This window comes from Tiliqua scincoides, chromosome 13 (assembly GCF_035046505.1).
Source record: "Tiliqua scincoides isolate rTilSci1 chromosome 13, rTilSci1.hap2, whole genome shotgun sequence".
Classification (NCBI taxonomy): Eukaryota; Metazoa; Chordata; class Lepidosauria; order Squamata; family Scincidae; genus Tiliqua; species Tiliqua scincoides.
Genome location: NC_089833.1, coordinates 17,020,643 through 17,047,383, shown reverse-complemented (window position 1 = coordinate 17,047,383; position 26,741 = coordinate 17,020,643). Strand labels below are relative to the sequence as shown.

At 50.1% G+C, this 26,741-nt stretch overlaps 1 protein-coding gene across 2 annotated transcripts in view; it reads left to right on the top strand.

Annotated features, from left to right (window-relative positions):
* Nucleotides 1–103: 103 nt before the first annotated feature.
* The window catches only part of FAM20C (FAM20C golgi associated secretory pathway kinase), a 58,552-nt gene continuing 31,914 nt past the window's right edge, over nucleotides 104–26,741 (top strand). For both annotated transcript variants that reach the window (XM_066640505.1, XM_066640504.1), the window contains exons 1-3: nucleotides 104–558; nucleotides 8,452–8,621; nucleotides 19,643–19,721. In XM_066640505.1, the coding sequence (XP_066496602.1) occupies nucleotides 104–558; nucleotides 8,452–8,621; nucleotides 19,643–19,721 (704 nt within the window). The remainder of the gene's footprint in view (nucleotides 559–8,451; nucleotides 8,622–19,642; nucleotides 19,722–26,741) is intronic.

Here is a 26,741-nt window from a genome sequence, read left to right as displayed (position 1 = left end):
GGCGGACCCTTCTCGCGGGGGGGTCTTCCGCGGCCCTCGACCGGAGTCCGCCCGCGGCCTGCCCTCCGCGGGGACCCCCCGGGCCGGCGGCTCTGCGGGCGCCATGAAGATGCTGCTGGTGCGGCGCGCGCGGCTGCTGCTGCTGGCCGTCTTCCTGCTGGCCTGCAGCCTGCACATCGCGCTGGACCTGCTGCCGCGGCTGGAGCGCCGGGCGCCGGGCGCCGAGGGGGCGCCGGCGGCGGAGGGCGAGCCGGGCTGCTCGTGCGCGCAGCGGCCTCCGCCGGCGGAGGAGGCGCGGGGCTGGGCCGCGGGCGCGCCCGAGGGCTGGCCGGGCAAGCACACGCTGCGCATCCTGCAGGACTTCGGCAGCGAGCCGGCCGCCAACCTCAGCGCGCCGCCCGCCCGCCCGCAGCAGCCCGCGCCGCCCGCCCGCCTGGCCGCGCTCTTCCTGCACCCGCTCTACCGCCTGCCCGGCCCGCCGCTGCGCGAGCAGGACGCGCTCTTCGGCGTCGGCGGCCACGTCCGCCTCGGCCCCAAGGCCGCCCCGCGCCCGGACTGGTGAGTGCCCCCCCGCCGCCCGCCCCCCCCCGCAAAAGGGTGGGGGTCTCGCTTTGCCTGCCGCCCCCTGAAGAGCAGGGGGGTCCCTCTTCGGAGAGCCCTGCTTCTCATTCATTCTCACCAGACCTAGCATTGACTCCTCTCCCCTTCTGTTGGGGGGGGGGGGCTTTTGAGAGCCCAAGCCTATTCATGTCTACTCAGAAGTAAGTCCCATTCTAGTCAATGCAGCCTACTCCCAGTAAGCGTGGATGAAATTGGAGCCTTAGCAGGTTCCAGTCTCATGCAGGCACCTTCCCTTCCCCTCCCATCCCCCTGGCTCTCCCCCCCCCCTGCAAAATAGATAGGGGACTTCTTTGGAGACCCCCGCTTCTCATTCGTTCCTCCCCCCACAACCCAAACCAAAATAGCCTTGCATTGGCTGCCCCCCCTTTACAGCTAAAGGGGGGACTTTTTAGACAGTTCTCATTCTTCTGCCCCCCCTAACAGAAATGGATTGGATTGACCCAATTTCTCCTTTCCACGGCAAAATGGGTGGGGGTCTTTTATATGGTGAAACTGACTGACTGATGGGTCTCTCCTAAGATAGGGGATGTTTCTGTTAGGTAGAAGGAATGGGTGTTTCCCCCCCCCCTTTTCTTCTCTCCCAACCATGGCAAAAAGGGATAACGGTCTGGCATTAGATGAACATCCTCCCCCCATAACATATAGAGGTGGTCTTTTTAAGGTAGGTCCAACTGATGTCATCTCCTTCCTTCTGATCTTTTCCCCTGCCAACCCTCAAAAAGGCAGATCTTGTAATGGCAGACCCCCACCCCCCAAAAAGAGAGGGGGGCAGCCCCAAGAGACGTGACTTTCTAATTAGCAGTGGCTGGCATTATCACCCTTCCTCTGTGTCTCTCCCCCCTCCCCAACCTAAGAAAAATAAAGGCGATTTGTATTGACTGACTCTCCCCCCCCCCAGCAAAAAAAATCCATAAAAAAATAGATATCCACAAAAAAAATAGATAGAGGCATTTGGCTTCCCTTTCATTCTCTCCCCTCTCAAACAAAAATGGATCTTGCATTGACTCTGCCCCCCATATGGCTTATTTCACATAGTTTGCTCTTTCTCCGTTGATGTGATCTGATGCCCCTCCCTCTCTTTCCTCATAAAACCCCAGCAGGGGTGGGAATGGGGTCTTGCATTAATGACTCCCCCCCTTCCTGGCACAAGATATAAAGGTAGTTGCTCATGATGACCTCCCTTGGCCTTCTTGACTCTGCAAAACCAGATAGAGATTGCTCTAAGGTAGCCTTACAGCCCTCTCACCTTCCCACTCCCCCAACAAGAAATAGGGATGGGGGGGTCTTTAAAAACATCATTGCTCCCGACTGCAAAGATGAAAAGAAGAGCAGATCAACCCCCCAGGACCCCCTCCCCAAGAAAAGAAGATCATTCTAGTGATTCTGTGGAAGTTGCCAAATTATTTCATGTTCTTTTCAGTGTGTTTGTGTTGACAGAGGGTTGGCAAGTCAGACCAGAATGAGGAAAGGGCTTCCTGCTCCTCCCCCCATGTAACAATCTCTCTACCAGCCTTCCCCCCTCTTCAGGATCCTTCCTACTTACTTCTGAGTAGAAATGTATAGGCTTGAACTGTCGACTGGGTGGGTTTCAGTGGAATCTGTTAATTTAATCCCACAGAAAAGCAGGAAGAAGGGATGACAAAATAGGGAAGCCTGTCCTCTCCCCCCTCCATCTCCACCATGGTTACATAACCCCCTCTCTGTGTCTAGAGTTGCTTCATGGTCATTCTGCATGTTTCATTCTGCATGTTTTCTCAGAAGTAAGTCCCACTGGGGACAAAGGGGGCTTGCTCCTTAGTAAATGTGTTTAGGATGCCAGTCTTCCTCCTTCCGAGAAGCAAGGAACCAGGGGTGTTGAGTAGAAGGTGTGCCTTTCTCCAGTGTTCAGCACACACATACCCCAAATTGCTCTCCATATCCACAAACTGTCAGAGATCTTTTTTTTTTTTTTTACACTATTATTAAAGACCAGTTATTTGGGTCTTGAGAAAAGGTTAAGAAAGCTGTCAGATAAAAACAACCCCCTCCACACATACACCCCCAGGTGCTGATAGTCAGAAATTACCACCAAGCCATCCACCACTGCTCCATTTAATTCTCAAAAACTGAAATAATTTGTGAGTGGGATGGATACCCCTTATGGATCTTGCACCCCTGCAAGATTTCTCCTACACCCCACCCTGCCACCACTGTCAGTGGGACTAGAGAGAGGGTTCTTTCTGGGTTGTTTTGGAGAGATGGTCATTTACCAAAAAAAAATAAAAAATGTAAGCACATAATTATTGTAGGAGTGGGATTTTACTTTGAATTGGCCCTTCCAGTGTGATTAGGAAGCCTGATTACAGCCTGTTGGTAGAACTGACATGCCCCTGTGTTTAAAGTTGCTTGCTTTTTTAAGACTTCTCTCTTCCCCCTCCCCCCCAACCCCCTCCCTCCGAACAGCACATTTGGTATTTGCAGACATCATTTGTCAAAAAGAAAGGTAGAAAAGCAAGAGACTGGGGATGATGAATGAGAGATGGGCCCTTGGCCTTCACCCACTGAGACTGCTCTTATCCCCCCCCATGGGCCTTATAGATAGATACCTTTTTGATGCAGTTGGTAACATTTTAGAAGACTGTCCTGATTTCACCTCCCCTCCTAGTAGAAGGAAAAACAAAACCTGAATGAAAGATGTGCTTTTCTCCTTGTTGGCCTCCTTTCAGCCAATTCCTCTCCCCTACTGCATCTTTAAAGGACCTGGGATCTGGGTCCCTCCTAGATATTTTTCCCTGGGCATCCAAATCTTGTTTCTTTCATGCAAACTTTATTATGTAGCTACCAGGGAAGCTGAGTCTCAGGATGGTTGAAGCGAGATCCTGCAAGCAATGTCCTCTCCCACTAAGGCACCCTGCCCCCCCATCCAAAGAACAGAAACCGGATCGGGGTCTTTCTTGACATTTGGGGAGTTACGAATGTCAGAGATTTCAAAAGAAACTCCGAGATAGAACTGGAAGTACCAGAGTGAAGCAGGAACATTCAGTGGGTGACAAAGCCTTCTCTGGACTAAGATGTCCCCTGCCCCTTTAAGAGACATCAGAGAAAGGGTGGGAGACAGTTTGCCAGGAGTGGCTTCTCCCCCCACCTGCTACATTGCCTGGAGAAGTTGCATCAGACACCTTTTCACCCCATTGCAGAACTGAAAGATACAGGTCCTGTTTTGCAGTCCTGAGCTCTTTTCTCTTTTCATGCCCAATGAGGAATTAAGGCCTTTGGCAGATATTATTTTAGATGATGATTGCCAGGCCTGGGACATGGGGAGGAGGAGGCAGTGGCAGGGCAGCTCAGGGGCTGGCCGCAGCAATGTAAGCCTGGCCCAAGTGGCCTCAGTAGGGTTGTGAGGGAAGGGGGTTAACATCACCCAGGTCCTTCTCCCCGCAATCTGGGACTCTCCTAGTCCCAGACTACTTTAGCTCATGGGCTAGCCAGCATCTGCTCCAGCCAGTGTGTTAGCCAGTTCTACCCTCATCCCTGGCTAGGCTGGGCTTTAAGCTGGAGACCAGCCCCCTTGGGTTCCGCCCCTTCCTCCCTGTGAGGGTTATAATGCTGGCCACCTGAGCCATGACTCACCATCCTGCTGGCTGCAGGAACTGCTGCCCACCACTGGAGTGGGCTGGGCTTGTGGGCAGTGTTGTCCCTGCAGACTGGCAAGCAAGGGGGCAACAGTGAGCCCTAGTGCTTTGAGATGTCTGCTGGAGGTCTGCCTCATAGGTCAGGGATTGGCTTGGTCCTCCACTGTCCCAGCGCCAGCCTTGGGAACAGCTGAGGTTTACTGCTGAGTGCCCAGTTGTGGCTTGCCATGGCTTGCTTCCTGGAGTCTGCAGGCCAATCTCCTTGGGCCTTGCTGCTGCCATTCTGGCAGGTGTGAGGGTCTGCCCCTGGCAGCCCTGCACATCCATTACTCCTGCCAGTTGCAGGGGCTGAGGCAGGCTCTCTCCTCCCATTGCTGCAGCTACCCAGCCTGGGGACTTGCTCTTGGGTGGTTCTACTCTCAGGTAAGTCAGGGGAACCCTGACAATGATGATATTCTGCAATTGCTAAGTGGAACCTGCATGTTCAGGAGCGGTCTACCTCTTAGTTTCAGAAAACTGAGGCAGGGAGAGTTGTTGTCTTTGAGCTTCTAAGAGGCAGCTGCTGGGAACAGGTTGAACCTTGGCTGTGATCCAGAACTGTCTGTCTGTCCATCAGTCTGCCCTGCCGCAAGTACCAGATCTTAGAGATGAAGATTTTGCAACGGCTCTGCTGTTCTGGGCAGCAGCTATTGCTGTAAATCACGGGACTCACCTGAGTGCAAAATAAGTTGTGACAATGAGCAGCTGCTGTCTCCTGGCTGTGCTGGATGATGTTTTGGGCCATTTGTTTTCTTAATTTTGGTGGTTGTTTGTGGAAAGGCAGCCATTGAATAAGGCTGTGCTCCCTTACCTGGTGGGCCCCCTGGGGCATTTGGTGGGCCGCTGTGAGATCCAGGAAGCTGGACTAGATGGGCCTATGGCCTGATCCAGCGGGGCTGTTCTTATGTTCTTAACTACAATTCCCAGGAAGCCTTGCAGGTCTCTTGTTATCTGGTGTGCTCCCTGGGGCATTTGGTGGGCCGCTGTGAGATACCGGAAGCTGGACTAGATGGGCCTATGGCCTGATCCAGTGGGGTTGTTCTTATGTTCTAAGGCAGGGGTGCTCAATAGGTAGATCGCGATCTACCGGTAGATCACGAGGCAAAATGAGTAGATTGCGGAGTGCCGACCCCCCCTTCAGGTGCCTCTGGGAGGAAACGCCGGGAGTAAGGCCCATTGTACTCAATGGGGCTTACTCCCAGGTAAGTGTGGCTAGGATTGCAGCCTCCCAGCCTAATCCTAGGCATGTCTACTCAGGAGTAAGTCCTGTTATACTCAGTGGGGCTCAAGGTACAACAACATACATTGTACACATAAATGTGATATGTTATGATGGCGCGAACATTGTAAAAAAAACTCTGGTAGATCTCCGGGCCTTGCTGGGTTTCAAAGTAGCTCTCGAGTCAAAAAAGTGTGAGCACCCCTGTTCTAAGGCATCCAATGACATATCCTTTCTGAAGGTCTGGGGATTTGCAGGGAATGGGGCTATCTCATTATATCATGGGGGGAGCAGCAGGAGTAGGTGATGTTTGGGTGGAGTTAGGTTGTAGCCAGTACAGTGCTGAGGCCAGGTTTGGGTTCACTGAGGCCAAATTTATTCACTGGACTCCATTTATAGTCCAGATTGTTGGACATCACTTCTGCCACCACTGCTAAGATTTTAGGGGTCAGTCCAACCACTTGACCTGCTGGTCCTGAGGCCACCCTGAGGCCTACCAAATGCTCCCAAATCCATGCTTGTCTTCAGATAATTAGTCCAAACCTTTTCTTCTGAAGTTGTGGCTAACACCGAATAACCCGATTCAGGCATTAAGACTGAGCCATGGTTAGCTCCAACCATGGTTTGTTGCCTTACATCCTGAAAAGATCCTGGATGTGGTTTAGCTTGCCTTTGAGCACATAAGAAGAGACACCAGATAGGTCTGATTGCTTGAAAGGTGGTGGGGACAGAATGGGCACAATCCTAACCAGGTCTACTCAGAAGTAAGCCCTATTTTGTTGAATGCGGCTTACCCTCAGGAACGTGTGGTTAGGATTGCAGCTTAAGTTAACCATGGGTTGCTTGATGCGGCTGTAAAGCTCAGCCACAAATAAGGCGAGCCGTGGTCTACTCCCCCATTTCAAACCATGGCTTTAAATCCTGGTTTCTATCCAATCCTTGATCACAGTATAGCTTTTCAGGCTTAATTCCTATGGTTGAAGGAGGCAAGCTATGGTTCATTGCTGGTTTTGGATAACATGAAGATTGGAAGCAGCACAGGTGAAATTTGGGCTGTCTTTACCTTGACCACAGAGGTGTTTGGGGGCTGGTTGTGGCTGCCCAGTGGCCATCTTGTTTCAGGTGTTCAGCAATGGGGTCAAGATTATAGTCACACAAATATCCCAGAGTAAACTACCACAAATGTTCACCTTTCATTAGAAGAGAGAGCAAGCGTATTTATTTGGCCTGCTGACTTTTAGAGCTATAAGAAATGCACGAAGCTAATCTCTACCTGATAATAAGGAAACACATTTCAACCTTCTGGCCCAATACCAGTAGGACCAGACACTGCTGCCCCCAGCACCCCCATCTAAAAATGGTGGCATCCCCCCCTTCCCCAGACTGTCCTGCATCAATGGATCCTTCCACTGGGAAGTGGTGGGGAGTTGTGGTTCAAGCTAGGCCCTCATGGAACAGTCATTGCCCAACTCATGGGACAGCTGTGCACTGAGCTGTGGGCTTTTAGGAAAGCCATGCACCTGGTGCTTGTTAAATCATGACAGATAAAGTGTGAGAGGTCCCTGTCGCAAGGAGCTTCCAATCAAAGCCATCCCCCTTCCCATCCCACTTCCTTGTTTCATGGCACATGTGAGCAGCCTTGTTCAGCTGATGCAAGCTTCCAGTGCTGCTATTGTGGCTGAAAGAGCCACTTCCGGGTTGCGCTGAGTTCTGGGTCCCAATGCATTCTGGAGTGAACCTAGGAGGAGCAACCCAGAAGTGGGTCTTTCAGCCTTAAGGATAGCGTTGGAGGCTTGGAAACGGCATGGTTTTATCTGTGCAGCAGTAGGGGCCCCAATTTTTGCTCCATTTTCTTAGGCGTTTAAACTTGGATCCTGTTATCCACTGGCATCCGTGGTAAGTCAAATCCTTGGGTGCCTGATTCTGGATACGGGGTCCGACTGTGCTCTCCCACTGAGCTGGAGGCTGCCTTCCTGAGATAATGGTCTCTTCAGCTGCAATCTTGCACCCCTTTGCCTGGGAGTAAGTCCCCCTGAACTCTGTGGGGCTGAATTCCAAGTAGATGTGTGTAGGATTGTGTTGCTAGTCCTTGTTGGCAACCTTCAGTCTCGAAAGACTCTGGTATCACACTCTGAAAGGTGGTTCTGGAACAGCGTCTAGTGTGGCTGAAAAGGCCGATTCGGGAGTGACAATCCCTTCCACACTGGGAGCAAGTGCAGTCTGTCCCTGGCCTGTCTCCCTGGCTGTGGGCCTTCCTTCTTTGCCTCTTAGCCTCAGACTGTTGGCCAAGTGTCTCTTCAAACTGGGAAAGGCCATGTTGCACAGCCTGCCTCCAAGCGGGCCGCTCAGAGGCCAGGATTTCCCACCTGTTGAGGTCCACTCCTAAGGCCTTCAGATCCCTCTTGCAGATGTCCTTGTATCGCAGCTGTGGTCTACCTGTAGGGCGCTTTCCCTGCACGAGTTCTCCATAGAGGAGATCCTTTGGGATCCGGCCATCATCCATTCTCACGACATGACCGAGCCAACGCAGGCGTCTGTTTCAGCAGTGCATGCATGCTAGTATGCTAGTATACTGTATAGTATAGTATAGTATGCTAGTATGTTGCTAGTGGCACTGGCGATATGCCTCCCTCTGTACCCAAGGCACCCAAAACAGCAGTGGCAGAGTGTCAAAACACTGCAATTTATAAATCAGGAGCCCTTCAACTCCTTTCCCTCTTGGTGACTGACTGCAAGGTCTGCACAGAGCAAACAGCAGCACATTAGGTTGCTTTACAGCAGCATTGGAAGATTTGCTGCCATGACCCATATAGCTTTTTTCTTGGCACCTGGCTTCTTGGCACCCATCCCGATCTTCCCTCCCTGTTTCCACCCTGTTGCAAAGCGCACTGCTCAGCTTTTGATGAAACTCAATATTCTCTTCTCTCTCCCCCCCCCCCAACCTCCTTTTCCTCCTGGTAGGCAAAATGAAGACGAGGAATTCTTGCCCACCGGCGAGACGTCGATTGATTCCTACCCAAACTGGCTCAAATTCCACATTGGCATCAATCGATACGAACTGTATTCCAGACACAACCCCACCATCGAGGCTCTGCTGCAAGACCTGGCCTCCCAGAAGATCACCAGCGTCGGTAGGTTGCGAGACGCGCCGTACCTGGCTTCGGAGTGCTTGCTGGCTGCTGCTTGCACTCTAAAGAATATATACTTGTGTACTTGCGTGGTTTCATCTCAGGCTTTTAATAGAACTTGCTGCTTGTTCTGCATTGGCCTCTAGGAGCTATTCTTGAGATCATCATCGTCATCGTCATCATCATTCATCTTCATGATTATACCACCCTTCTTCGAAGGAGCTCAGGGTGCTATGCATAGTTCTTTCCATCTGTTTGCCCTTGCAACAACCCTGTGAGGGAGGCAAAGCTGAGGGTTTGAACCAGCTTTGAACCGGGGTTTGAACCTGGATCTTCCAGGTCTCACTCCCGAACCACGGTACCATCCTGGCCCCCTGCAGCTGTCTAAATGCAGTGAGATCATCCTGTCTGTGGTGGGTGAATGACCATTGACTAAGAGTCCTGGGTGCTGGTGTTATGACTGTAGGCGGGGAGGGGGGGCCGTGTATAGAGGGTGGCTAGTCCAGGGGTGGCCCAGAATCTGTCAACAAATGTCCCTTATTTGTTTCACATCTTGCCCCCTCTCAATGTGCAGCACTTCAAGGGATGTTCTAACTCACTGGCAGGGCATCTGAGAGCGGGCTGCAGGGGGTAAATTGTACCTAAGCCTGGAGTCATAAAAGGGGCCCTTGCGAAGAGTGAAAGATGGAGGCTGGGCCAACCAGGAGACCATGTCTGTTGGGCAGGTAGACCAGGGCTCTGTATTGGGGGTGCCTGGTAGACTGGGCTCTGGACAGTGATGTAGCTGGCTCTTGTGCTGCCCCCTGACTCAGAACTAATTGCGGTGGTGTGATGACATCACCACAATTACTTTCAGTTGCACCTCACTCCGAGCGGCTGCCTGCTTTTTCCTCTTTGGGAGTGGCTGTGAGCAGGGATGTGCAGTGAGCTCCTGGCCAGGGGATGCAACATACTTGGTTTCTCTCCCCCCCTTCCGATAAATTTAAAAGTAAAACTCACCTCTTCATCCCCCATTCAAAGCAACTAGAAAATGGCTGCTCCTGGTGTTTTGGAGAGCCCCCCCCCCCAGCAACACCACTGGCTCCAGAGACTTCTCTGGTTGATACCACCCTCCCTATTCCTTCCCTCCCTGTCCATCCCCATTGCTGCCCTCCTCCTCCCTACTTTGGGAAGGGTCCCCAAAGAAACTGCATGCCCCCTGATGAAATTCCTCTCCAGAGCCCTGGAGAGACCTCTGGCATACCTCCTCAGACTAGGAGGAATCTTGGGCCATCCGCATGCATCTGTGACGGTGGGGCTGTGCGGCCAGCCTTTGTCTCACGTAGGGCGTGTTCAGCTCTTCAGCTCAATCCAGGGGAAAGAAGAGGGCAAAGCCTTTGTAGCGGGAGAGTGCAGGAGCTGTCAATGGATGTGTGAGGTTGTGAGAGGTTTGCAGGACGCCAAGTTCTGGAACAGTTGGCGCGTTTTGTCCTTTCTGTCTGTGCTGCTTCAGAAGGGTGCCACCCAGCTTTGTTTCTTCCCCCCTCCCCGCTCCATCCTGACAGGCGTCTCCCCTCCCAGCCCTTCTGAGTCTTTGGTGGTCTTTTGTAATCCTGGTGTTGTGATCTGTCATCTTCCACAGCTCCAGGGCAACGGCCATGCCCAACCTTGGAAAATTGCTTTTCAAAGCACCTGAGCATTTGCCTGGCCTTTGATTTACAGGGCGGGCAGAAGAGCCACACGAAAGCATCTTTCAGAAACCGTTTGGGCTTCAGGATGGAGGGGGAGGGAAATATCGGCAAGGTTTTATATAGCTGTGCTGCTGAAGCAGCATCGATTTTGACGCGGACAGCTCTGTTTTTACTGGCCGGTGCTAGCGGACTGACAGCCCAATTCTATGCATGTCTACTCAGAACTAAGCCCCATTAGAGTCAATGGGGCTTACTCCCAGGAAAGTGTGGATAGGATTGGCTGTGAGAGACTTATACCAACGGAAAGCAAACTGCTCCGCTTTTTGCAAAGTGTCGAGTGGATCATTGTGCTGTCCTTCTGAAAAACATGATGGAGTAGAACACTTGCTAGAATGCCACAGGGACAGTACTGTCTAGTGGATAGAGTGGGTGTCAAAACACACAGGCAGGCCCCTGCTGACCCAATGAAGTACCAGCTTCTGTTCCTCCCACTCCCCAGAGTTCTAGCTCAGCACTCTTCCTGACCTTCCACCCTTCCTCTTCTCTCTCTCCCCCTCTTCCTTTTCCAATCCAGGGAGCAGGAGGAGGAGCATTGCAGGCAAATGGGTGGACAGAGATGGTTTCCCCCAGCAAGCTGCTGCCTGAGGCGACTGCTTCAGTTGGCCCCATGAATGGGCCAGCCCATGACTATGCTTGGGAGGAATACAGACAGGCACCATGGTTTGCAAGACCCTCTGAGGGAGCCTCCAAATGTGGCAGAGCCAGAACCCGGAACCTGCAGTCCTCTACACAGCTACACTGTGTGATGGGCCAAGGGGTAGCATCGGGTGCCCCTTAGTTAGGCTGAAGGCTTGTTCCTATTAGAAGGCCCGCCTGGCTAGCCTGGCCCCAAATTGCAGACACCAGCATTAGTGCCCAATGTGTCATCAGAAGGTAGGTGGAGGTGCTATGCGGAACTCACTCCCAGGACTTCTGACAGCCTGGTGCCAGCAGCCTGCAGTGGGTCTCAGTTGCCCAACCAGCAGGCAAAAGCACTGACTAGCAGCCCAATTGCCAGGGCTTTTCAATCTGTGCAAGGAACTGTTTGCATTCTTGGAAGCAGTGCAAGGTATGTTTAGTCAACGTGATGGTTTTATTTTACTCCACTCCATATGTGACAGTATAATTTTCAAGCCATCGGAGTGTCTCTTCTTCCAGAAGAGTGTCTCTTCTTCCAGAAAAGACACACAAAAGGCAGATGCTTTTGGAAAACACATGTTACCGTTGGTTGGCAGCTACCCATGCAGGCTCCTGGTCTTTGGGTAGGGATATGAGAGTCTGATGATGAACACAAGCCTAAGCTGGTTGAGTGTCTTTGGTTTGTCCCTAGGAACTCTGGGAATTGTAGTTCTGAGAAGGGAGCTGAGGATTCCTTTCAGAGGCCTACACTTCCCATGGTTCTACTGTGAGAGCAGTAGCTATGACAGTAAATTGGTTTAACTCTGAACTGCCATCAGACCTTTTATTCAGCAGCATACCAGTTTCTCCCTCCCTCTTCCTAGTCCCTGGATCCAAGAAGGAAGAAAGGCATGGAGAAGAGGAAATGCGGAGGAACGAACGACTCTCCTTTCCTCTGCACTTCTTCTCCATTCCTCTCTTTCTTCTCACATCCAGGGAATAAAAGGGAAAGGATCAGTTAAGACCAGACGTTCCCAAACTGTGCACAATAATGCCCTGGGATGTCACGGCCCAGGGGATGTTGAGGAATGTCCCCAGTGCCTTCTCCTACCAGCTTTTCCAGGTGCCACCATCTTGGATCTTGCCAGGTTTCATGGGATATGGGCATCAGCATCTTGGATTACGCAAGATTTCACATGATACAAGATGGCAGTGCCCAGAAGAAGAAAGGTTTTGGGGATGCCATGACCCACTGGTTATGACCAATCTCTATCCAGTCTAAAAGGGATGATCCTCTTCTTTTTCCGTCTTATGCTATGCTAAGTTCCGAAGGGATCATTAGATCCCAAATATTATATTGCATTGAATCGCAGTGACATATTTTCAGGGAAAGGCAAGCACGCAAGACTCACTGGCAATGGTGCGCTTTGCAAGCTTAATTACCCGAATTAACACACAAAAATGACCATAATTAGCAATTTCTTTGTGCAATTTAAAATTTACATCTATAATAATGCCACCTGCCTGAGTCAAAGAGTTGTTTAATTAGAAACACCGCATGGTGGATAACGGTTAGATGCAACTCGTTAATAACATTGGGCATCTTCCTTTCCCCAAGTAAAATTAACAGGATATTTGCCCTTCATTTCCAGAGGAAAGGAGTTCCAGGTTTCTCGTCATTCTCTGGAGCGCATCGCCCGAGTCAGTTCATTTTGAAAGTCTGTGATGCGTTTAACTTGGGTGGACGGTGTAATTAGAGGTTGTTGCACACGGTTATGGAAGGAATTAGCAAGTGCTGCCATTAGCTCATCTGGGCACTGCTCAGAACTGGGGGAAGTGGAAGCCAATGGGCTCAGTCTGGAGAGGGGCAGGCAATGATATGGGTTAAGTCCCTTGGATTTCAGTGGAAGAATGCCAACATTTTTGATAGGTGAACTGGTTCTTCAAACTCAGGTTTCCATTAGGCCAAGGGTTTCCAAAGTGTACGCAATGCCTTAGGGCAGGGATCTCCAAACCCCAGCCTGGGGGCCAGATGCCCACAGCCAGCCACTTGTCCCCTGAAAGCCTCTGGCCCACTTGACTGAACATGACCGGAGCTGTGCTCTGATTGTTCAGAGCAGAGGCGCAGAGCAGATCAGAACAGAACAGAGGGTGTTCTGAGCACCGGAGAGACTGAGTGAATGAGCCCACTAACTCATTTATTCATTCATCTAAGTTCCATCTCTAATTTATTTATTTAAATTTTATATTCACATGTTTTTTTCTGCACTCAGCATTGCGCCAGATATTTCACACGGCCCTCTGGTCAAAAAGTTTGGAGACCCCTGCCTTAGGGCATAGGCTGTCCCTGGTGTCCCCCTTCTACTTGTTCTCCCAGGTGCTGCCATCTTCGTTCTCACAAAACTTGGGTACTGCCATCTTGGATCTCACAGAATCTCACAAGAGTTGGGCACCACCCTCTCAGATCTCTTGATATTTCGCGAGATCCAGGATGGCAATTCCTGACTGAGGAGGCTGTGAGTGTGTAGTGACCCATGTAAATTTCAGAACCGGTGCGTTAGCCAACTGCAAATACTCAGGGCTGGCCCATCTCCCCCATCCAAAGATCAAACAAAAAAGTCAAGTTTTCACAGCTCTCCTGAAGGGTCAGGGCCAACCAACCCTGATTCCACTGATCGTCCACGGGGGAGGGCGTTCCACAGGGTCATTTCCGCCACCGAGAAGGCCCTGCTCCTGGTGGATTCCTGCGATGTCTCCCAAAGCTATTACCTCCTAGCAACATCTGCGACCAGAGGATTCTGCACTGGGAAGCATTGAAACATGCTTGGTTTCTGCTTAACTGAATGTAGTGAAAAGCACATGATGTGCTCCGGGAAGAACCAATTCTATTTTTAACAATGGCCGCTAAATTGGTCATTGCTTGAAACTGCAAGCAAAACAAGAAAACAAAACCAGAGTTCTCACCAGTTAGGCGCCAGTGGATCAGAAAAGTATGTGATCTTTTTATAATGGAAGAAAATCGCACATCAGGGCAGAGGGAGATGTGAGCAGGCCACCTTCGCCAACTTCCTCCTCGTTGCGCTCGCAGTGCACAGAGTTGTGTCTCACACCGGGTCTCTGGCAGAGCTTACATTGAGCTGTGTTTGGAGAGAAAGGAGGAAAGAATTGACACCATTAGAAGTATTTGCATGAGTGGACCGGCGCATGGGTATGCATGTGCTTTGTGGGACTCGAAGCTTCCTTGTCTTAGGGTGGAGGAAGGTGGTTGGAGCTCATGATACAGTATGGAGCTGGCTAGACAGGGAAGCAAGAACACACTCACACACACAGGCCCCAAAGCTATGGAAAAAGCGAAGGAGGTGGATTGGGCAATGGGAGTCACCCACCACAGGCCACAAGATGTTTTCAGTTCCCCTTTCTATTCATAAGTCTTTGTCGCCACTGCAGAGTCGGTGTGGCATTGTAGCCATTAATCTTTGCTGGAAAGTCCCTGGTTCAAGTCTGACCACAGCCCAGTGGTGTAGCTGAGGGGGCTGGGGGTCCATTGCCCTGGCTACTGAGCTTTGAGGGGGGTGTCATTTTGAGAGGCCGCACATGACCTCCCCAAGCCTCGGAAGTCCTCCTGGAGGCCTTGGAGAGGCACTTTAGCAAAAACCAGAAGTGCCTTTCTAAGGGCTCACAACTGAGTTTGGTGAACCCAACCAAATTACTCAAATTGCTTGCAGTGGGCCCAACATAACATACTCATGTCCTCCACTGCAGCCTCGCTCTCCTTCTATCCAAAGGGGTGGGGGAAGACAGGCTAAGCTTCAGGAATCTGGTGGCATATTTTCCCATCAGGCATGAAGACAGGTGGCTGCAAGACTTGACCACTGCCACACTATGGCCAGAATGATTATACCGGTGCACTGGATCCAGCCCATGGAGTGGAGTTCGGAGGTGCCTGCTCCGGAGGAAGAGGGCCTGGGAGGTAGCAATGGCAATATTGCTACTGCAATAGCTAATTGCTATTAGCTATTATATTAGCACACCACAGCATGTGGTGACGGCATCTGGCCTGGACGCCTTTAAAAGGGGATTGGACGGATTTCTGGAGGAAAAATCCATTATGGGTTACGAACCATGATGTGTATGTGCAACCTCCTGATTTTAGAAATGGGCTATGTCACAATGCCAGATGCAGGGGAGGGCACCAGGATGCAGGTCTCTTGTTATCTGGTGTGCTCCTTGGGGCATTTGGTGGGCCTCTGTGAGATACAGGAAGCTGGACTAGATGGGCCTATGGCCTGATCCAGTGGGGCTGTTCTTATGTTCTTAATCTGCATTTGAACCTTTGAGAGCGATCAAATCAAAGGGTTAAGGGTTTGCAAAAGCCCAACCCTACTTGGAGCTGGGTTGCCTGAGGCCCCCTACCTAGAATCCTTTGCAATATGCAAGGTTTCCCCGCCAGGCATCTCAGAGGTTCCTCAGCACCCAGGCTAATGTGGAACACATTCCACAATGGGGTTTGGAGGTCATGCAAAGGAAAGAACTGGCGCAAGGACAAGAGGTCAGGGAGGAAGAATATAATCAAAGGTTTGACTGCAAGCCAATTGGAGTCATGGAAAATACTCCTGAGTGCAGAGCTGAACCACTTCCAATATTTGTACCTGAAAGCAGAAGCTAAAAGCACAGTGAAATCTTAGCTCTTTGAAATTGATGATGGTGAATTCTGCACTGCCTATGAGGAGGTCAAGGGGGTGTGTGGGGCTGTGTGTGTTCTTTTTTGGTTAATCTTTATAGAAGGTGGCTTGAATTCCGCTTGCTTTTCCGTGCTTTGTTTGGGGAGATTTGAGATGCCCCAAGATTAAATGCAACATTTGCATTGAAATGGACTTTTGACACTGCATCCACCTGTTGGGTAATTTTTAACAGGCCTGATGATAAACTGTTGGGGAATGGTACCGGCTTTTCCCAAAAACTGCCTCTAGCATTAATACATATGCAGCAGCTTTTTAAAATGCAGAGATGGTGGCCTTGATTGTAGGGTGCCTTGAAACACATTTGTTCTGATCTCCAGTTGGATATCTTAAAAGAATTGCAGCTAGTTGTTGTGTTGGCCTGTTCAGAGATAAGAGTTGGGGGGGGGGGGAAGAAAGAATATCGATTCTCGGCCCTTTGGCTAAGATCAAGTGTAGAGTTTGGTGGGGTGAAATGTCTTGATCTCAAATGGAGGTTTTGAACTCAGTGCAGCAGCTTTCCAAGGGTCTTCTCCAGGCCTCCTTGTGCTGTGAATGGTCCGCAAAACTGCTGTGGGAGCTTGGGAGAGGGACATTTCTTCCCAAAAACCTTTCCAGGTGTCTACTAAGCCCCTGGGGTGGATGATTGCTCTGTTGAGCTTGCCAGAATAAAAGGACACTCTACTTGTTTGCGTGTGCTTTGTAGTGCAAAGAATGGCGAAAGATCCATAGTCCTGTTGATTGAACACCCCCTCCCCTTCCCTGTGATGGATATAAGATAACACTGGCCCAGTCATTCACCTGTTGATCTGAAAGCCCTGAAAAAGCTTTTAACAGCATGTTGCCAGATGCGGGGGTGCTTGTGGCACGCAGGACAAAATGGGTATCGGAACATAAGGGGAACTCTACTGGAGTTGCAAAAGGCCCCTGTAGGGCAGCATCCTAAGAACATCAGCAGAGCCCCCTTTGGAAGCCAGCTGAGCTGGTAGCCCTTGCCAGGTCTAGTAGCAGCAGTTCCAAATGGTTAGCCGTCTTGCAGAAGAGGAGCAGCAGTGGGTGTGATGATGGTGGAGGCAGAGAAGGCCTGTTGAATGGTAGCAGAGGCCCCCTCCAATCCAGGCCAGAAGGTCTTGCTGCCATATTCAGCATGGAGAGCATTCCATTTTTCATGGGCTGTTGACTTCTGATACCATCAGGCCCCGACTGGTGACATCCCTAAGCCCTGCCTCAGGGATATCCGGGTTTGCGGTGCATCCAACCTGCGATCCCTAGATATAACAGTCAAAGGCATTCATGCGCTTTGCATGTGCTTTGCAATAGAGTTGTGACTGCATGTGGGGAAATTCATTGTGCAAGTGGGGAAATTCATTGTGCAAGTAGGAACATGACTGCATCCATTTGCTTCCAGGATTGGAAACTCTGGGTATTAAAACAACCATGTGCCAAAGGCGCACGAGAATGTGTTGTGCTCAGCGCCTCCCGACTTTAATATGCATTTCTGCACTGCCCATTCAGTCCAAATTGCTTAATGCCCTTTAATTTCTAATTATTTATTTGTTCCTGTGGGATGGGTTGGGAGCACCGGAGAAGTCTAGGGTCAGCAAAACCGCATGGCTGGAGGGACTAGCTTTGCTGTAGTAGGGTAATTAAACCAACCATATCTGCATGGCTATTTTGTTGCACAAAAAAAGGGGAGGGGGCATTAAAAAATACAGGGCTGGTAACGAGCTTGTGAACTATCGGTAATAAACCACCGAGAAGAGTAATTAAAACACCTGGGTGGTAGATGGCACTGTCCAAGGCTTCTCACAGAGGTCTTCCCCTGCTCTTCTGTTTAGCTGGAGATGCCTGGATTTGAACCTGGGACATTCCACAGGGAAAGCAGGTGTTTCACCGTGGTGTCCTGTGCCTATAATTATGTATATATGTCTTTAAGAATAACTACAGCCGTCCCTCCATATTCATGGGGGATGTAGTCAAAACCATGGATATCAGAACCGCAGATAAACATCAGTGGCAACGCGAGGGTTTGCAGCACCCAGTGTGGGAGGCCAGTGCGTCACCCCCAGGATGGGCCACCTCCCACGTGGTGGGCGGGGCAATGCCCCGGCTGTTGGGCTTGGTGATGTACCCTGCTGGGTTTTTAGGCTATATGGCAGAACTGAGAGCTTTCAAGGTGGTTTGTTTCATTGCATTCTGCATTAAATGACACATCGATTGATGTGTAATATGATGATATTGTTCAAAAATACCAAGATTTTAAAAATGTGGGGCTGTGGTAGTGTCACCTTCCCGTGCCTGTCAGCTGGTGCAGCCTCACCTAGTGACGCCACTGTAAGCCCTTTACTTACTGTGGTGCTGAGTGCTGTTTCCCACGTCTCTTCCTTGCGGCGTTTTTTATTTGCATCTCTTCCTGTCGCTACCTGGTAGAGGAGGAATGTGAGAAGCAGTCAGCCAAGACTGGCTATCCCCCTCCTCTGGTGTTCTGGCTGACTACTCCTTGCGTTCCTCCTCTAACGTTCTGCAACAGGAAGGGCTGCAAATGTAGAGCAAATGTAGAGTGGGGGGACGGGACTGTGGATACGGGATCCATGGATATGGGGGGGGGTGCCCGTAAAATGAAAGTTGTTCATGTTGGGGGTAGGAGTTTGGTTCACCACAGCCCCTTCTTCATCAAGTGCACAATCAAGCAAGGGGTTAGGCACATCATGAACATTTCCTGCCATTCTTTCAAGAATGGCACTGTCTTATCTCTGCTGTGTAGGTATCTGCACAGCGGCTGAACAGTGTGCTGTACGTTTAACAAAAGAATCTGAGTCGTTTTGTTTAATGACATGTATGCAAGTGGAACCGAAGGGAACCTTGTTGAGAGGTTGCGAGAGGTTGACTGATATAATGAGAGGGGCGTTTCCGAACACCCCCACCCACCCACCCGTTGAAAATGTGCCTTCATTCTTTTCCATTTCATTTCTTTTCCTGAGCATTGATTCTTACCCGGAACTTGTACAATTGACGGATGGCGTTCCAGAGTCCTCTGCTTCTGTCTTGTGCCAAGTCAGTTGGTTAAACGGGGCAGGGCCTGCGATCAGTTCTAACCCATACAAGAGGCTGACTGGGATGGCTTACTCGGGGAAAGTCGCCAGGAGCACCCATCCCCACTCACTTGCTTCTCCTCCTCCAGCTCCCGGAAGTTGAAAAGAGGGGAACAGAGTGGAAGAGGGAGGAGAGGAGAGTGGTAGGCTAGAGAGGGGAAGAATAAACGTAGAGTGGTCAGCTAGAATGTCTCTGACCATCTATGTGATTATTTATAAGGCAAAATACTTTATTAAATCCTTGTGTATTGCGAAATGTGTTTCTAATTAGAGAGAACAAATTGTCTCTGGAAGAATTACGGCTGTGTACAGGAAAACTCTGAATTTGAACAGGAAGATAAGAACGAGGAGGAGGTGTACAGGGGAGAGGAATGTTGTCCCAGAGGGAGGGGTGGTGGAGGCAGCTGCACATAGCCCCCCCTCCGACCTTCACACTTCTCCTCTCCTTTATTCATTTTTGAACACAGGGGGCGGGAGAAGGAGCAGCAGCAGAGGTAGACATGCGGGTGGGCAACGAGTGCCCCACCTCAGTCTGTGCCACAGTCAGGTTGGCCCCGGGCACGCGGCCTCGAGTTCCATCACAAGAGGAATATGTGCTGCACATGCGTTAATTCAATGCAAATGACGAGAGGGTGTGCCAGTGCCTCCGGAGATACCAGTCCTGGGTCTGATGCAAGGCGGGGGGCCGTGTCGCCCTTTTTCCAGAAGCAGAATTTGCACAAACAAGGATGCCGCTTTCCTAAGCAGTATTAATGACCTTGCTTTCTCCGCAGACGGATGGCTGTGACATTTCGCTCCGTAGCAAGCTGCTAGGTGCGGGTCGAACATATGGTGCCTTTTAAATCATTCTTTTTTTTTCTCCCCCTTTCCTGCTTTTTCTCTCGCAGCCATGAAGTCGGGAGGCACCCAGCTCAAACTGATCATGACATTCCAGAACTACGGCCAAGCCTTGTTTAAGCCAATGAAGTAAGTGAGACATTTCTTTCAGTGCCTGAAAGGGAACTTCTTGCAGGGTTGCCAGCATATTCCGTTTGATACTTATGAAAGGGTCGTCGGGTTCTCAGCTGAGCCAAGAGAAAGGCGAATGCTTTGTACAGCGCATGGCGTTGTGGGGTGAGGGTGCGTTTGCTGACGGAGCTCAGTGGGGAGTTCTTTAAACTCAGGGCAGACCTGCATGGGTCAGGAATGCTCACTGGCATTACAAATGTCTGTCTAGCACTTTCTCTGCTGTATGAGTTTCGAAGCCAGATGTTGGATGTAGATGACAAAGTGCTGATGACCAAGTTGAACAGAACCTTCTGTTTTTGTTCTGTCCAAACTTAGTATGTTCTCTTCTACTGAAAACCACTGGATTATTATTTTTTTTTGTTACCCACAAATTACATATTTAAATCTGTCTTTTTTCAAGTATTTTTCACTTATGTCTGACCCAAACACCTGGAATGTGGTGTGTTGGAAAGCACCCATTTGCATCTGCATTCTTTTCTGCTGCCTTGAAGAACACCTAGACTCCTTAGACACCTCTGTAGCTTGTAAAATCCAATCTGCTCGGACGTGGGAGGTATCTGGAACTGTGGAGTCTGTCATGAATTTTGGCAAGAATGGAAACTATCTGTGTTGGGGAGATGGTGTGATATCTTACTGCAGTGGTTTCCAAAAATACCAGGGTCACGACGCCCCCGCAGCTTCTTGCTGGCTGAACTGGGTGCTGCTATCTTGGATCTTGCAAAATCTTGTGAGATCTTAAGAACAGCCCTGCTGGATCAGGCCGGAAGCCCATCTAGTCCAGCTTCCTATGTCTCACAGCTGCCCACCAAATGCCCCAGAGAGCACACCAGATAACAAGAGACCTGCATCCTGGTGCCCTTTCTTGCATCTGACATTCTGATATAGCCCATTTCTAAAATCCAAGGTAGCAGAGTAGAGAGCCAAGATAGCACAGCCCAAATCTCTCAAGATTTCATGAGATCCAAAATGAGAATGGATCTGCCGTCTTGGAACTCAGAAGATTTCACGAGATCCAAGATGGCAGTGCCTGGGGGAAACTGGGCGACCAAGGACATCCCGCAGCACCCCTTGAGTGTGCCATGGCACCCTAAAGCATGGGGGCACACACTTTGGGAACCACTGTCTTAGTGGCTTGCATTGCAGATGAACTGGGCAGTTGTGTTTTTGAGGCTGTCAATGTACCTTCCCAGCTGCATTCTCTTTAGGAGAAACTGATTTCCAAGAGGTGAATTGGGAAGGAGGAAGGCGTGTGGGACAACATGGGTGCCGTGGTCACAGTGAATAGTGTGGGGTTGATTTTTCTCCTGATTGGTACTCTTGTAGATCAGAAAAGAATTTGCTTTGAAATCAGCGGAGTGGGAAAGAAATCTAAGTGTGGCAGGGAGATGGGGGTAATGTGGGCCTTTTAAGTAGGCCAGGCAGTAATGTACAAAACATGGTGTGTTTATTACGCCGAGTCACTTGAGGTTGCAGAGGGTTTAACGAAGCTATTCAGTCTCGGTGTCAGGGCATCGCCGGAATAATAAACTCATTTCCTTGCTTTGTTTCCACTGTATGGAAGTTCAATTATTAGTTCCTTTAAGTGGGTCCAAGAAGCAGGAGAGTGGGGGTGGATAAGTGGCTTGGAGTGTCTATTTAGCATTCCGCATATATGTGCCAAATAACAGGCTGGAATGAATGAAGCTTTCAGAACGGCTGTGGTGCTCGGTTTCCAGAATAAGAGCCAGCAGGGCTTGCGTCAGCTTGGTAGTGGACTTCCTGGCCTAGAGGTTCCTCCTCCACATTCCCACATGCGTGGGGGCTTGATGGTGGAAGGTATTCTGCATAGGCTCAGAGTTGTGTGCATTTTTCTGGCCTAGAAGTCCTTGGCAGTCCTGCCTGCCTGGTGGTTTAAGAGAGGCATTCTGCAAATACTCAGAATTGCATGCATTTTCTGGCCTGGAGGTCCTCAGCAGTCCTGCCTACCTGGTGGTTTAAGAAAGGCACTCTGCTCAGAGTCTTGTGTTTATTAGAGGCTACTAGCGCAATGCTTTTTTAAAAAACGTTTTATTTTATGGAACATACAAATTTGCTTTCTGGTTTCAAGTCAAACCATCCATGGCAGTTGATAATGTGAGAAACCCCCCATCCAAATAGATTATGTTTGTTTTGTTCTGCTGAACCAGATACCCTGGACCACATCCTTCTTCGGTGCCCCGCCCATCATAATCTTAGGTCCCACCTACTTGGCCCTTTTCTTTCTTCTCTTCCTGTTTTCCTTGTTGATCCTTTCCCAATTCTTCTTAGCGATTATTCCCCTCCCATCACCAACTTGGTGGCGGAATTTTTAGTGGTAGTCCCTATGGCAAAGGCCAGAAGCTAATACCTGGTAAAGTGTATCTATTTGCTATGTTATATTTATTATTGTCTGTGGACTTTTAATATGCCAATAAAGGTTTACCTAAGTAAGTAATGTGAGAGATTAAAAAGGAACACCTTTGAGAAAGCACAGGCAAGGGCCGCTGATATCATGAGAGAGAGAAACATAAATAAATATTTATTTCACATTTTTATACCTCCTTCCTCTGGTTGCTCCCCTCCTTTGTCCACACAACAACCCTGTGGGGTAGGTGAGGCTGACAGAAGGTGGCTGGCCCAAGGTCACCTAGGAAACTTCATGGCTAAATGAGGATTTGAACCTGAATCTTCTAGGTCTAAGTCCAGTTCCTAAACCATGACACCACCCTGGCTCTTAAGTTCCATCAGTCCACCCTCTTGCCAGAAGAGAAATGTTCTGAACTGGCATAGGAATGTCAACAAGGAGGGGACCGGATCTGGTCACCTTCCAGCACTGCCACTTGCAGACAAGTTCTGAATGCGTAGAGCCGGAGTTCCACAAACGTTGACATGGGTTACAGGCCTGTCCTTTCTGTGATCTCCACCAAACCCCTTCCTCTCCTCTCCAAGGAGTCCTCTGGCCCGCTCAGAGTTTTGAGTCAGTCACCTATGATAGTTGCCGGCATCTGGAGGAGATTTTGCAGGAAGCTGTCCCATTCCTTGGAAGGGTTTCTTACCTTCCCAAAAATGGCACCAGAAATGAGACCTCCAGGTTGGGGAGCTGTGTAGTGCTGTGTGTTCTGCTCGCCAGAGGACTGGGAGCACTCGCTGCTGGTGAGCTGATCTATAGGGCACCCCAGGGGGTGTGATCAGCCAGCGTGTCTGCGTGGGGACATGGCTAGATGGCTTCCTCCCATTTGTGCCTCTGAAGGGTGCAGGGTTCACCAGCTCTATTTCCAAATCCCTCTGCCCAATGTAAATGCCAGTGCTAATTCTGTATGAATCAACCCAAACAAGAGAGCGCTCGGAAACATCGAGGGAGTTCTTAGCGCTGCCGAAATGTATCTAACGAAACCATTAGTGTGGAGCTTTGTTTAATGTACTGCAATATGCCCCACGGAGAGAGATTTTTCCTGTGCCAAGACTTCTCCAGTGACCTGAGGAGCCTGGCAGCCAGCTGCCCCGTACCGGCCGAAGCAAACGCCTGGCTATGGCCAAGCGTATTTATGACCTTTTGGCTACCAATCTCTGTCTTCAGTAATTGCAGGTTCAGTATCCAGTGAATAAAATGCTGCAGCGTTTGGGACTCCTCCGTCTCAAAAGAAGGTACCAGAGGGGTGGGCACATATAAAATTATGCCGGGGGTGGATAGAGGGATGTCCTTTTCCCTCTCGTACAACACCGGAACCAGGGAACAGCCGCTAAAATGGAGCGGCAGGAGAGTTAGAACAGGCAAAAGGGAATATTTCTTGACCCAGTGTACTGTGCTGGGACGAACAGGGGTAGTTGCTCTCCCCCTGCTAAATATAAGATAACCACTACTTCTTAGCCTGGGCAATGCGTAGCTAGAGGGAGTGCAAAGCACTTTGCTGGGAGCCCCATGCACACGGCCGCTGCCCCTCCCCTTCAGAACTGCTCCCAGCGGTGGGTGCAAAATAGAGGCGTATGCCTCAACTGCTGATGCACTCCATCCTGCATTTGCCTCTGTTCCCCCCCCCCCGGCCCAGAATGGCTCTGAAGACGAGGAGGCAGGGCCTCTTGCAAGCTGCGGTGAGATTCCTTGCAGAATTTAGTGCTTTGCACCCCCTCTAGCTATGCCACTGAGCCCGGGTTCCTCAGTCTGAGCAGTTAATCAGAGTAGCCTTGCCAGGCTGCCTGGCTTCCCCTCGTACTTGACCCCAGCTACAACGTCTGCCTCTGAGCCCCTTGATCATTGTTGACCCAGCACTTGAACCCAGCTGGCCTTGAACCGCTCTGCGCTGCACTGCACTAGTGAACCATCTTGGCTGCGGCCTGCTTTGAAGCTGGGCCGAATGCTGGCCCCCTTCTTACTGACTCCTTCGTTGTTATCCTTTGCCCTCGCTGACCTTGGCCTCAGTTGCCCTCTCTGGCCTTGTCCTCATTTGCCCGCACTCTCTTTTAATCTGATTGGCTCCAGCGACCAACATTATTTCATTCACGGGCGTCTGTGATGTGACTACATCACAATTGGCATCTTGTTGACATTGTCCAAAGAACAGGGGCTGCTGCAACCAAGCAGATAAAATGAGAGGGGCAGCCAGCAAGGCGGCAGGGGCAGCAACTGCAGCACAAATAAATTTGCAATTAGAGACACCCAAAAGAGGGCGAGTGCCACTTCCAAAATGTTTTCTCCAAACATCTCCCCAGAAGGAGGAGCTCTGGATTCCTTAAGTGCAGGATTTGCAGCCTACCTAGGAGTAAGCCCCTTTGAATTGCCTGGGGCTCACTTCTAAGTAGACGTTCAGAGGTCTGCACTGTAACAGCACATCTTGTGCATCTCTACTCAGAAGTAAGTGCCCTTGTGTTCAATAGGATTTACTCCCGTGTTGAGGGCTGCAGTCCTTGTGTGCTTCCCAAAAGGCATTAGGAATCTATTATTATTAATCTAGAGCTGGCATCCTTCAGTCTCGGAAGACTATGGTGTCACGCTCTGAAAGGTGGTTCTGGAACAGAGTGTCCTCTCCGGTGTGCAAAGCCTGGGTAAAGTAGGTATGGAGGATAGGCTGTTACCCATGCAGCAAATCCCCCCTCTCCACGTCGCTGAAATGGTCCAATGGAAAGGCAGAGGCCAATACGGTTGGTTCCAGCGGCGTCGCAGGAGTTGCCAGAACGTGACTGTGTTCAGCCACGAACTGCCTCAGGGACTCCGGCTCCGGATTTTGCCTTGAGGTTGACTCCTGAAGCCTTTTCCATAACTGGATGTAGCCACAAGGCAGTGGAGGTTTGGGATCAGAGTTTTCCTTCTCTCAGATGAGCTACCTTCCCAGGCTGACGAGCCCCATCTACCCGGTATTATTATTATTATTATTATTTTATTATTAATAATAATAATAATAATATTTATATACCACTTTTCAACAGAAAGTTCACAAAGCGGTTTACAGAGAAAATCCAATAACTAATGGCTCCCTGTCCCAAAAGGGCTCACAATCTAAAAGATGCAAAAGAACATCAGCAGATAGCCAGTAAAAAAGACACTGCTGGGGTGAGGAGGGCCAGTTACTCTCCCCCTGCTTAATAAAAGAGGAGCACCCGCTTGAAGAAGTGCCTCTAGCATGGTTCCGTTTTGTGTTCCTGAATTTTGTCAGTGTAGAGTTGGAGTAGAGTTTGGTTCAAGCAATATCCCTTATCCAGAATGCCTGGGGCCAGAAGCAATCCGGATTTTGGAATATTTGCATAAACATAATGAGCTATCTTGAGGATGAGACGCAAGTCTAAACACAAAACTCATTTGTGTTTCGTATACACATAGCCTGAAGATAAATTTGCGTGAGACACAGTTTGTGTACATTGAACCATGACCTCTTGTTCTGTTGTGAATGCATGCCCAAGATCATGCTATCTCATGTTGGCACCCAAAAATTTCTGGATTCTGGATCATTCTGGTTTCTGGAATTCCGGCTAAGGGGTAACCATTGTACATCACATTGTATTGTAAAATTTTCCCAGCCAAAACAGGAATGGGGGAGAGATATGCAGGGAAGAGTGAAGCACTTGTGGGAGATCTGAGTCCCCTTCCCCGCCCACCACCTCTTCCCCTCAAATTGGCCTCCCCTTCCGCTCTCTGCTGTCCAGGATGTTTCCTTTCCCAGATTCCCAGACCAGGGTTCCCTTTTGGTTCCGATGAGCCGGCATTTGTGCAAGAAAATAGCACAACAGCAGCCATCTTGGATGGCCCTTCAGAAGAGGCTGCCAAAATCGAACCCCTCTACAAATTATTTTTAAAGCCAACCATCGCACGGCATTTGGGCTTGGGGAAAAATGAACTCCGCTCACTCAGCCTGCCGTGTGTGCCCCAGTTAACACAGATTGCTACAGTCTTTTCCCCAGCGCAAGAAGCATTTTGTCGCTGTGATGCTAAAGAGCTAGAAGGAATTGCTCTCCGACAAGCTAAAGTCACAGCAGAGGAGAGAGAGAGAGAGAGCAACCCTGCTGGAAAGAGCTAGTGGGTGTGTACAAACAATGCCACTCGGGTCGCTGAACCAGCTTAAAGCAATTTCCCAGGAGGGTGTTGCTGCTGAAATCTCCCTGTATGCAAGGTGCTGATGGCTCAGATATGTGACACGACAAGCTGATCTGAAGGGCAGACACTGATAATCGGAGCGTTCAAGCCCAGTGCGCATGTTTAGAATACTGATCCTGCCAGAAGAGGAGCAGGAAACGCTGCTGATCTGTCTGCCATTGTGAGCCTGGGCACTTGGCGCAGTGAGGCGCTAAGTGTGCGAGCACTCGAGCAGAACGAGTCTGGCACCTGCTTGAAATGGAAGGCACGAGCGCTTTGTTTTGTGATGGTCAAAGCCATTGGTTCAGCTCTGATGCAACTGGAAACCCTGGTATCCTGCTCTGAGAATTTAGCCTTTGCAAGCCGTGGACTCGCTCGCTGTCTGTCTCCTCCCCTTGTCTAGCATATTCAAGAGGAAG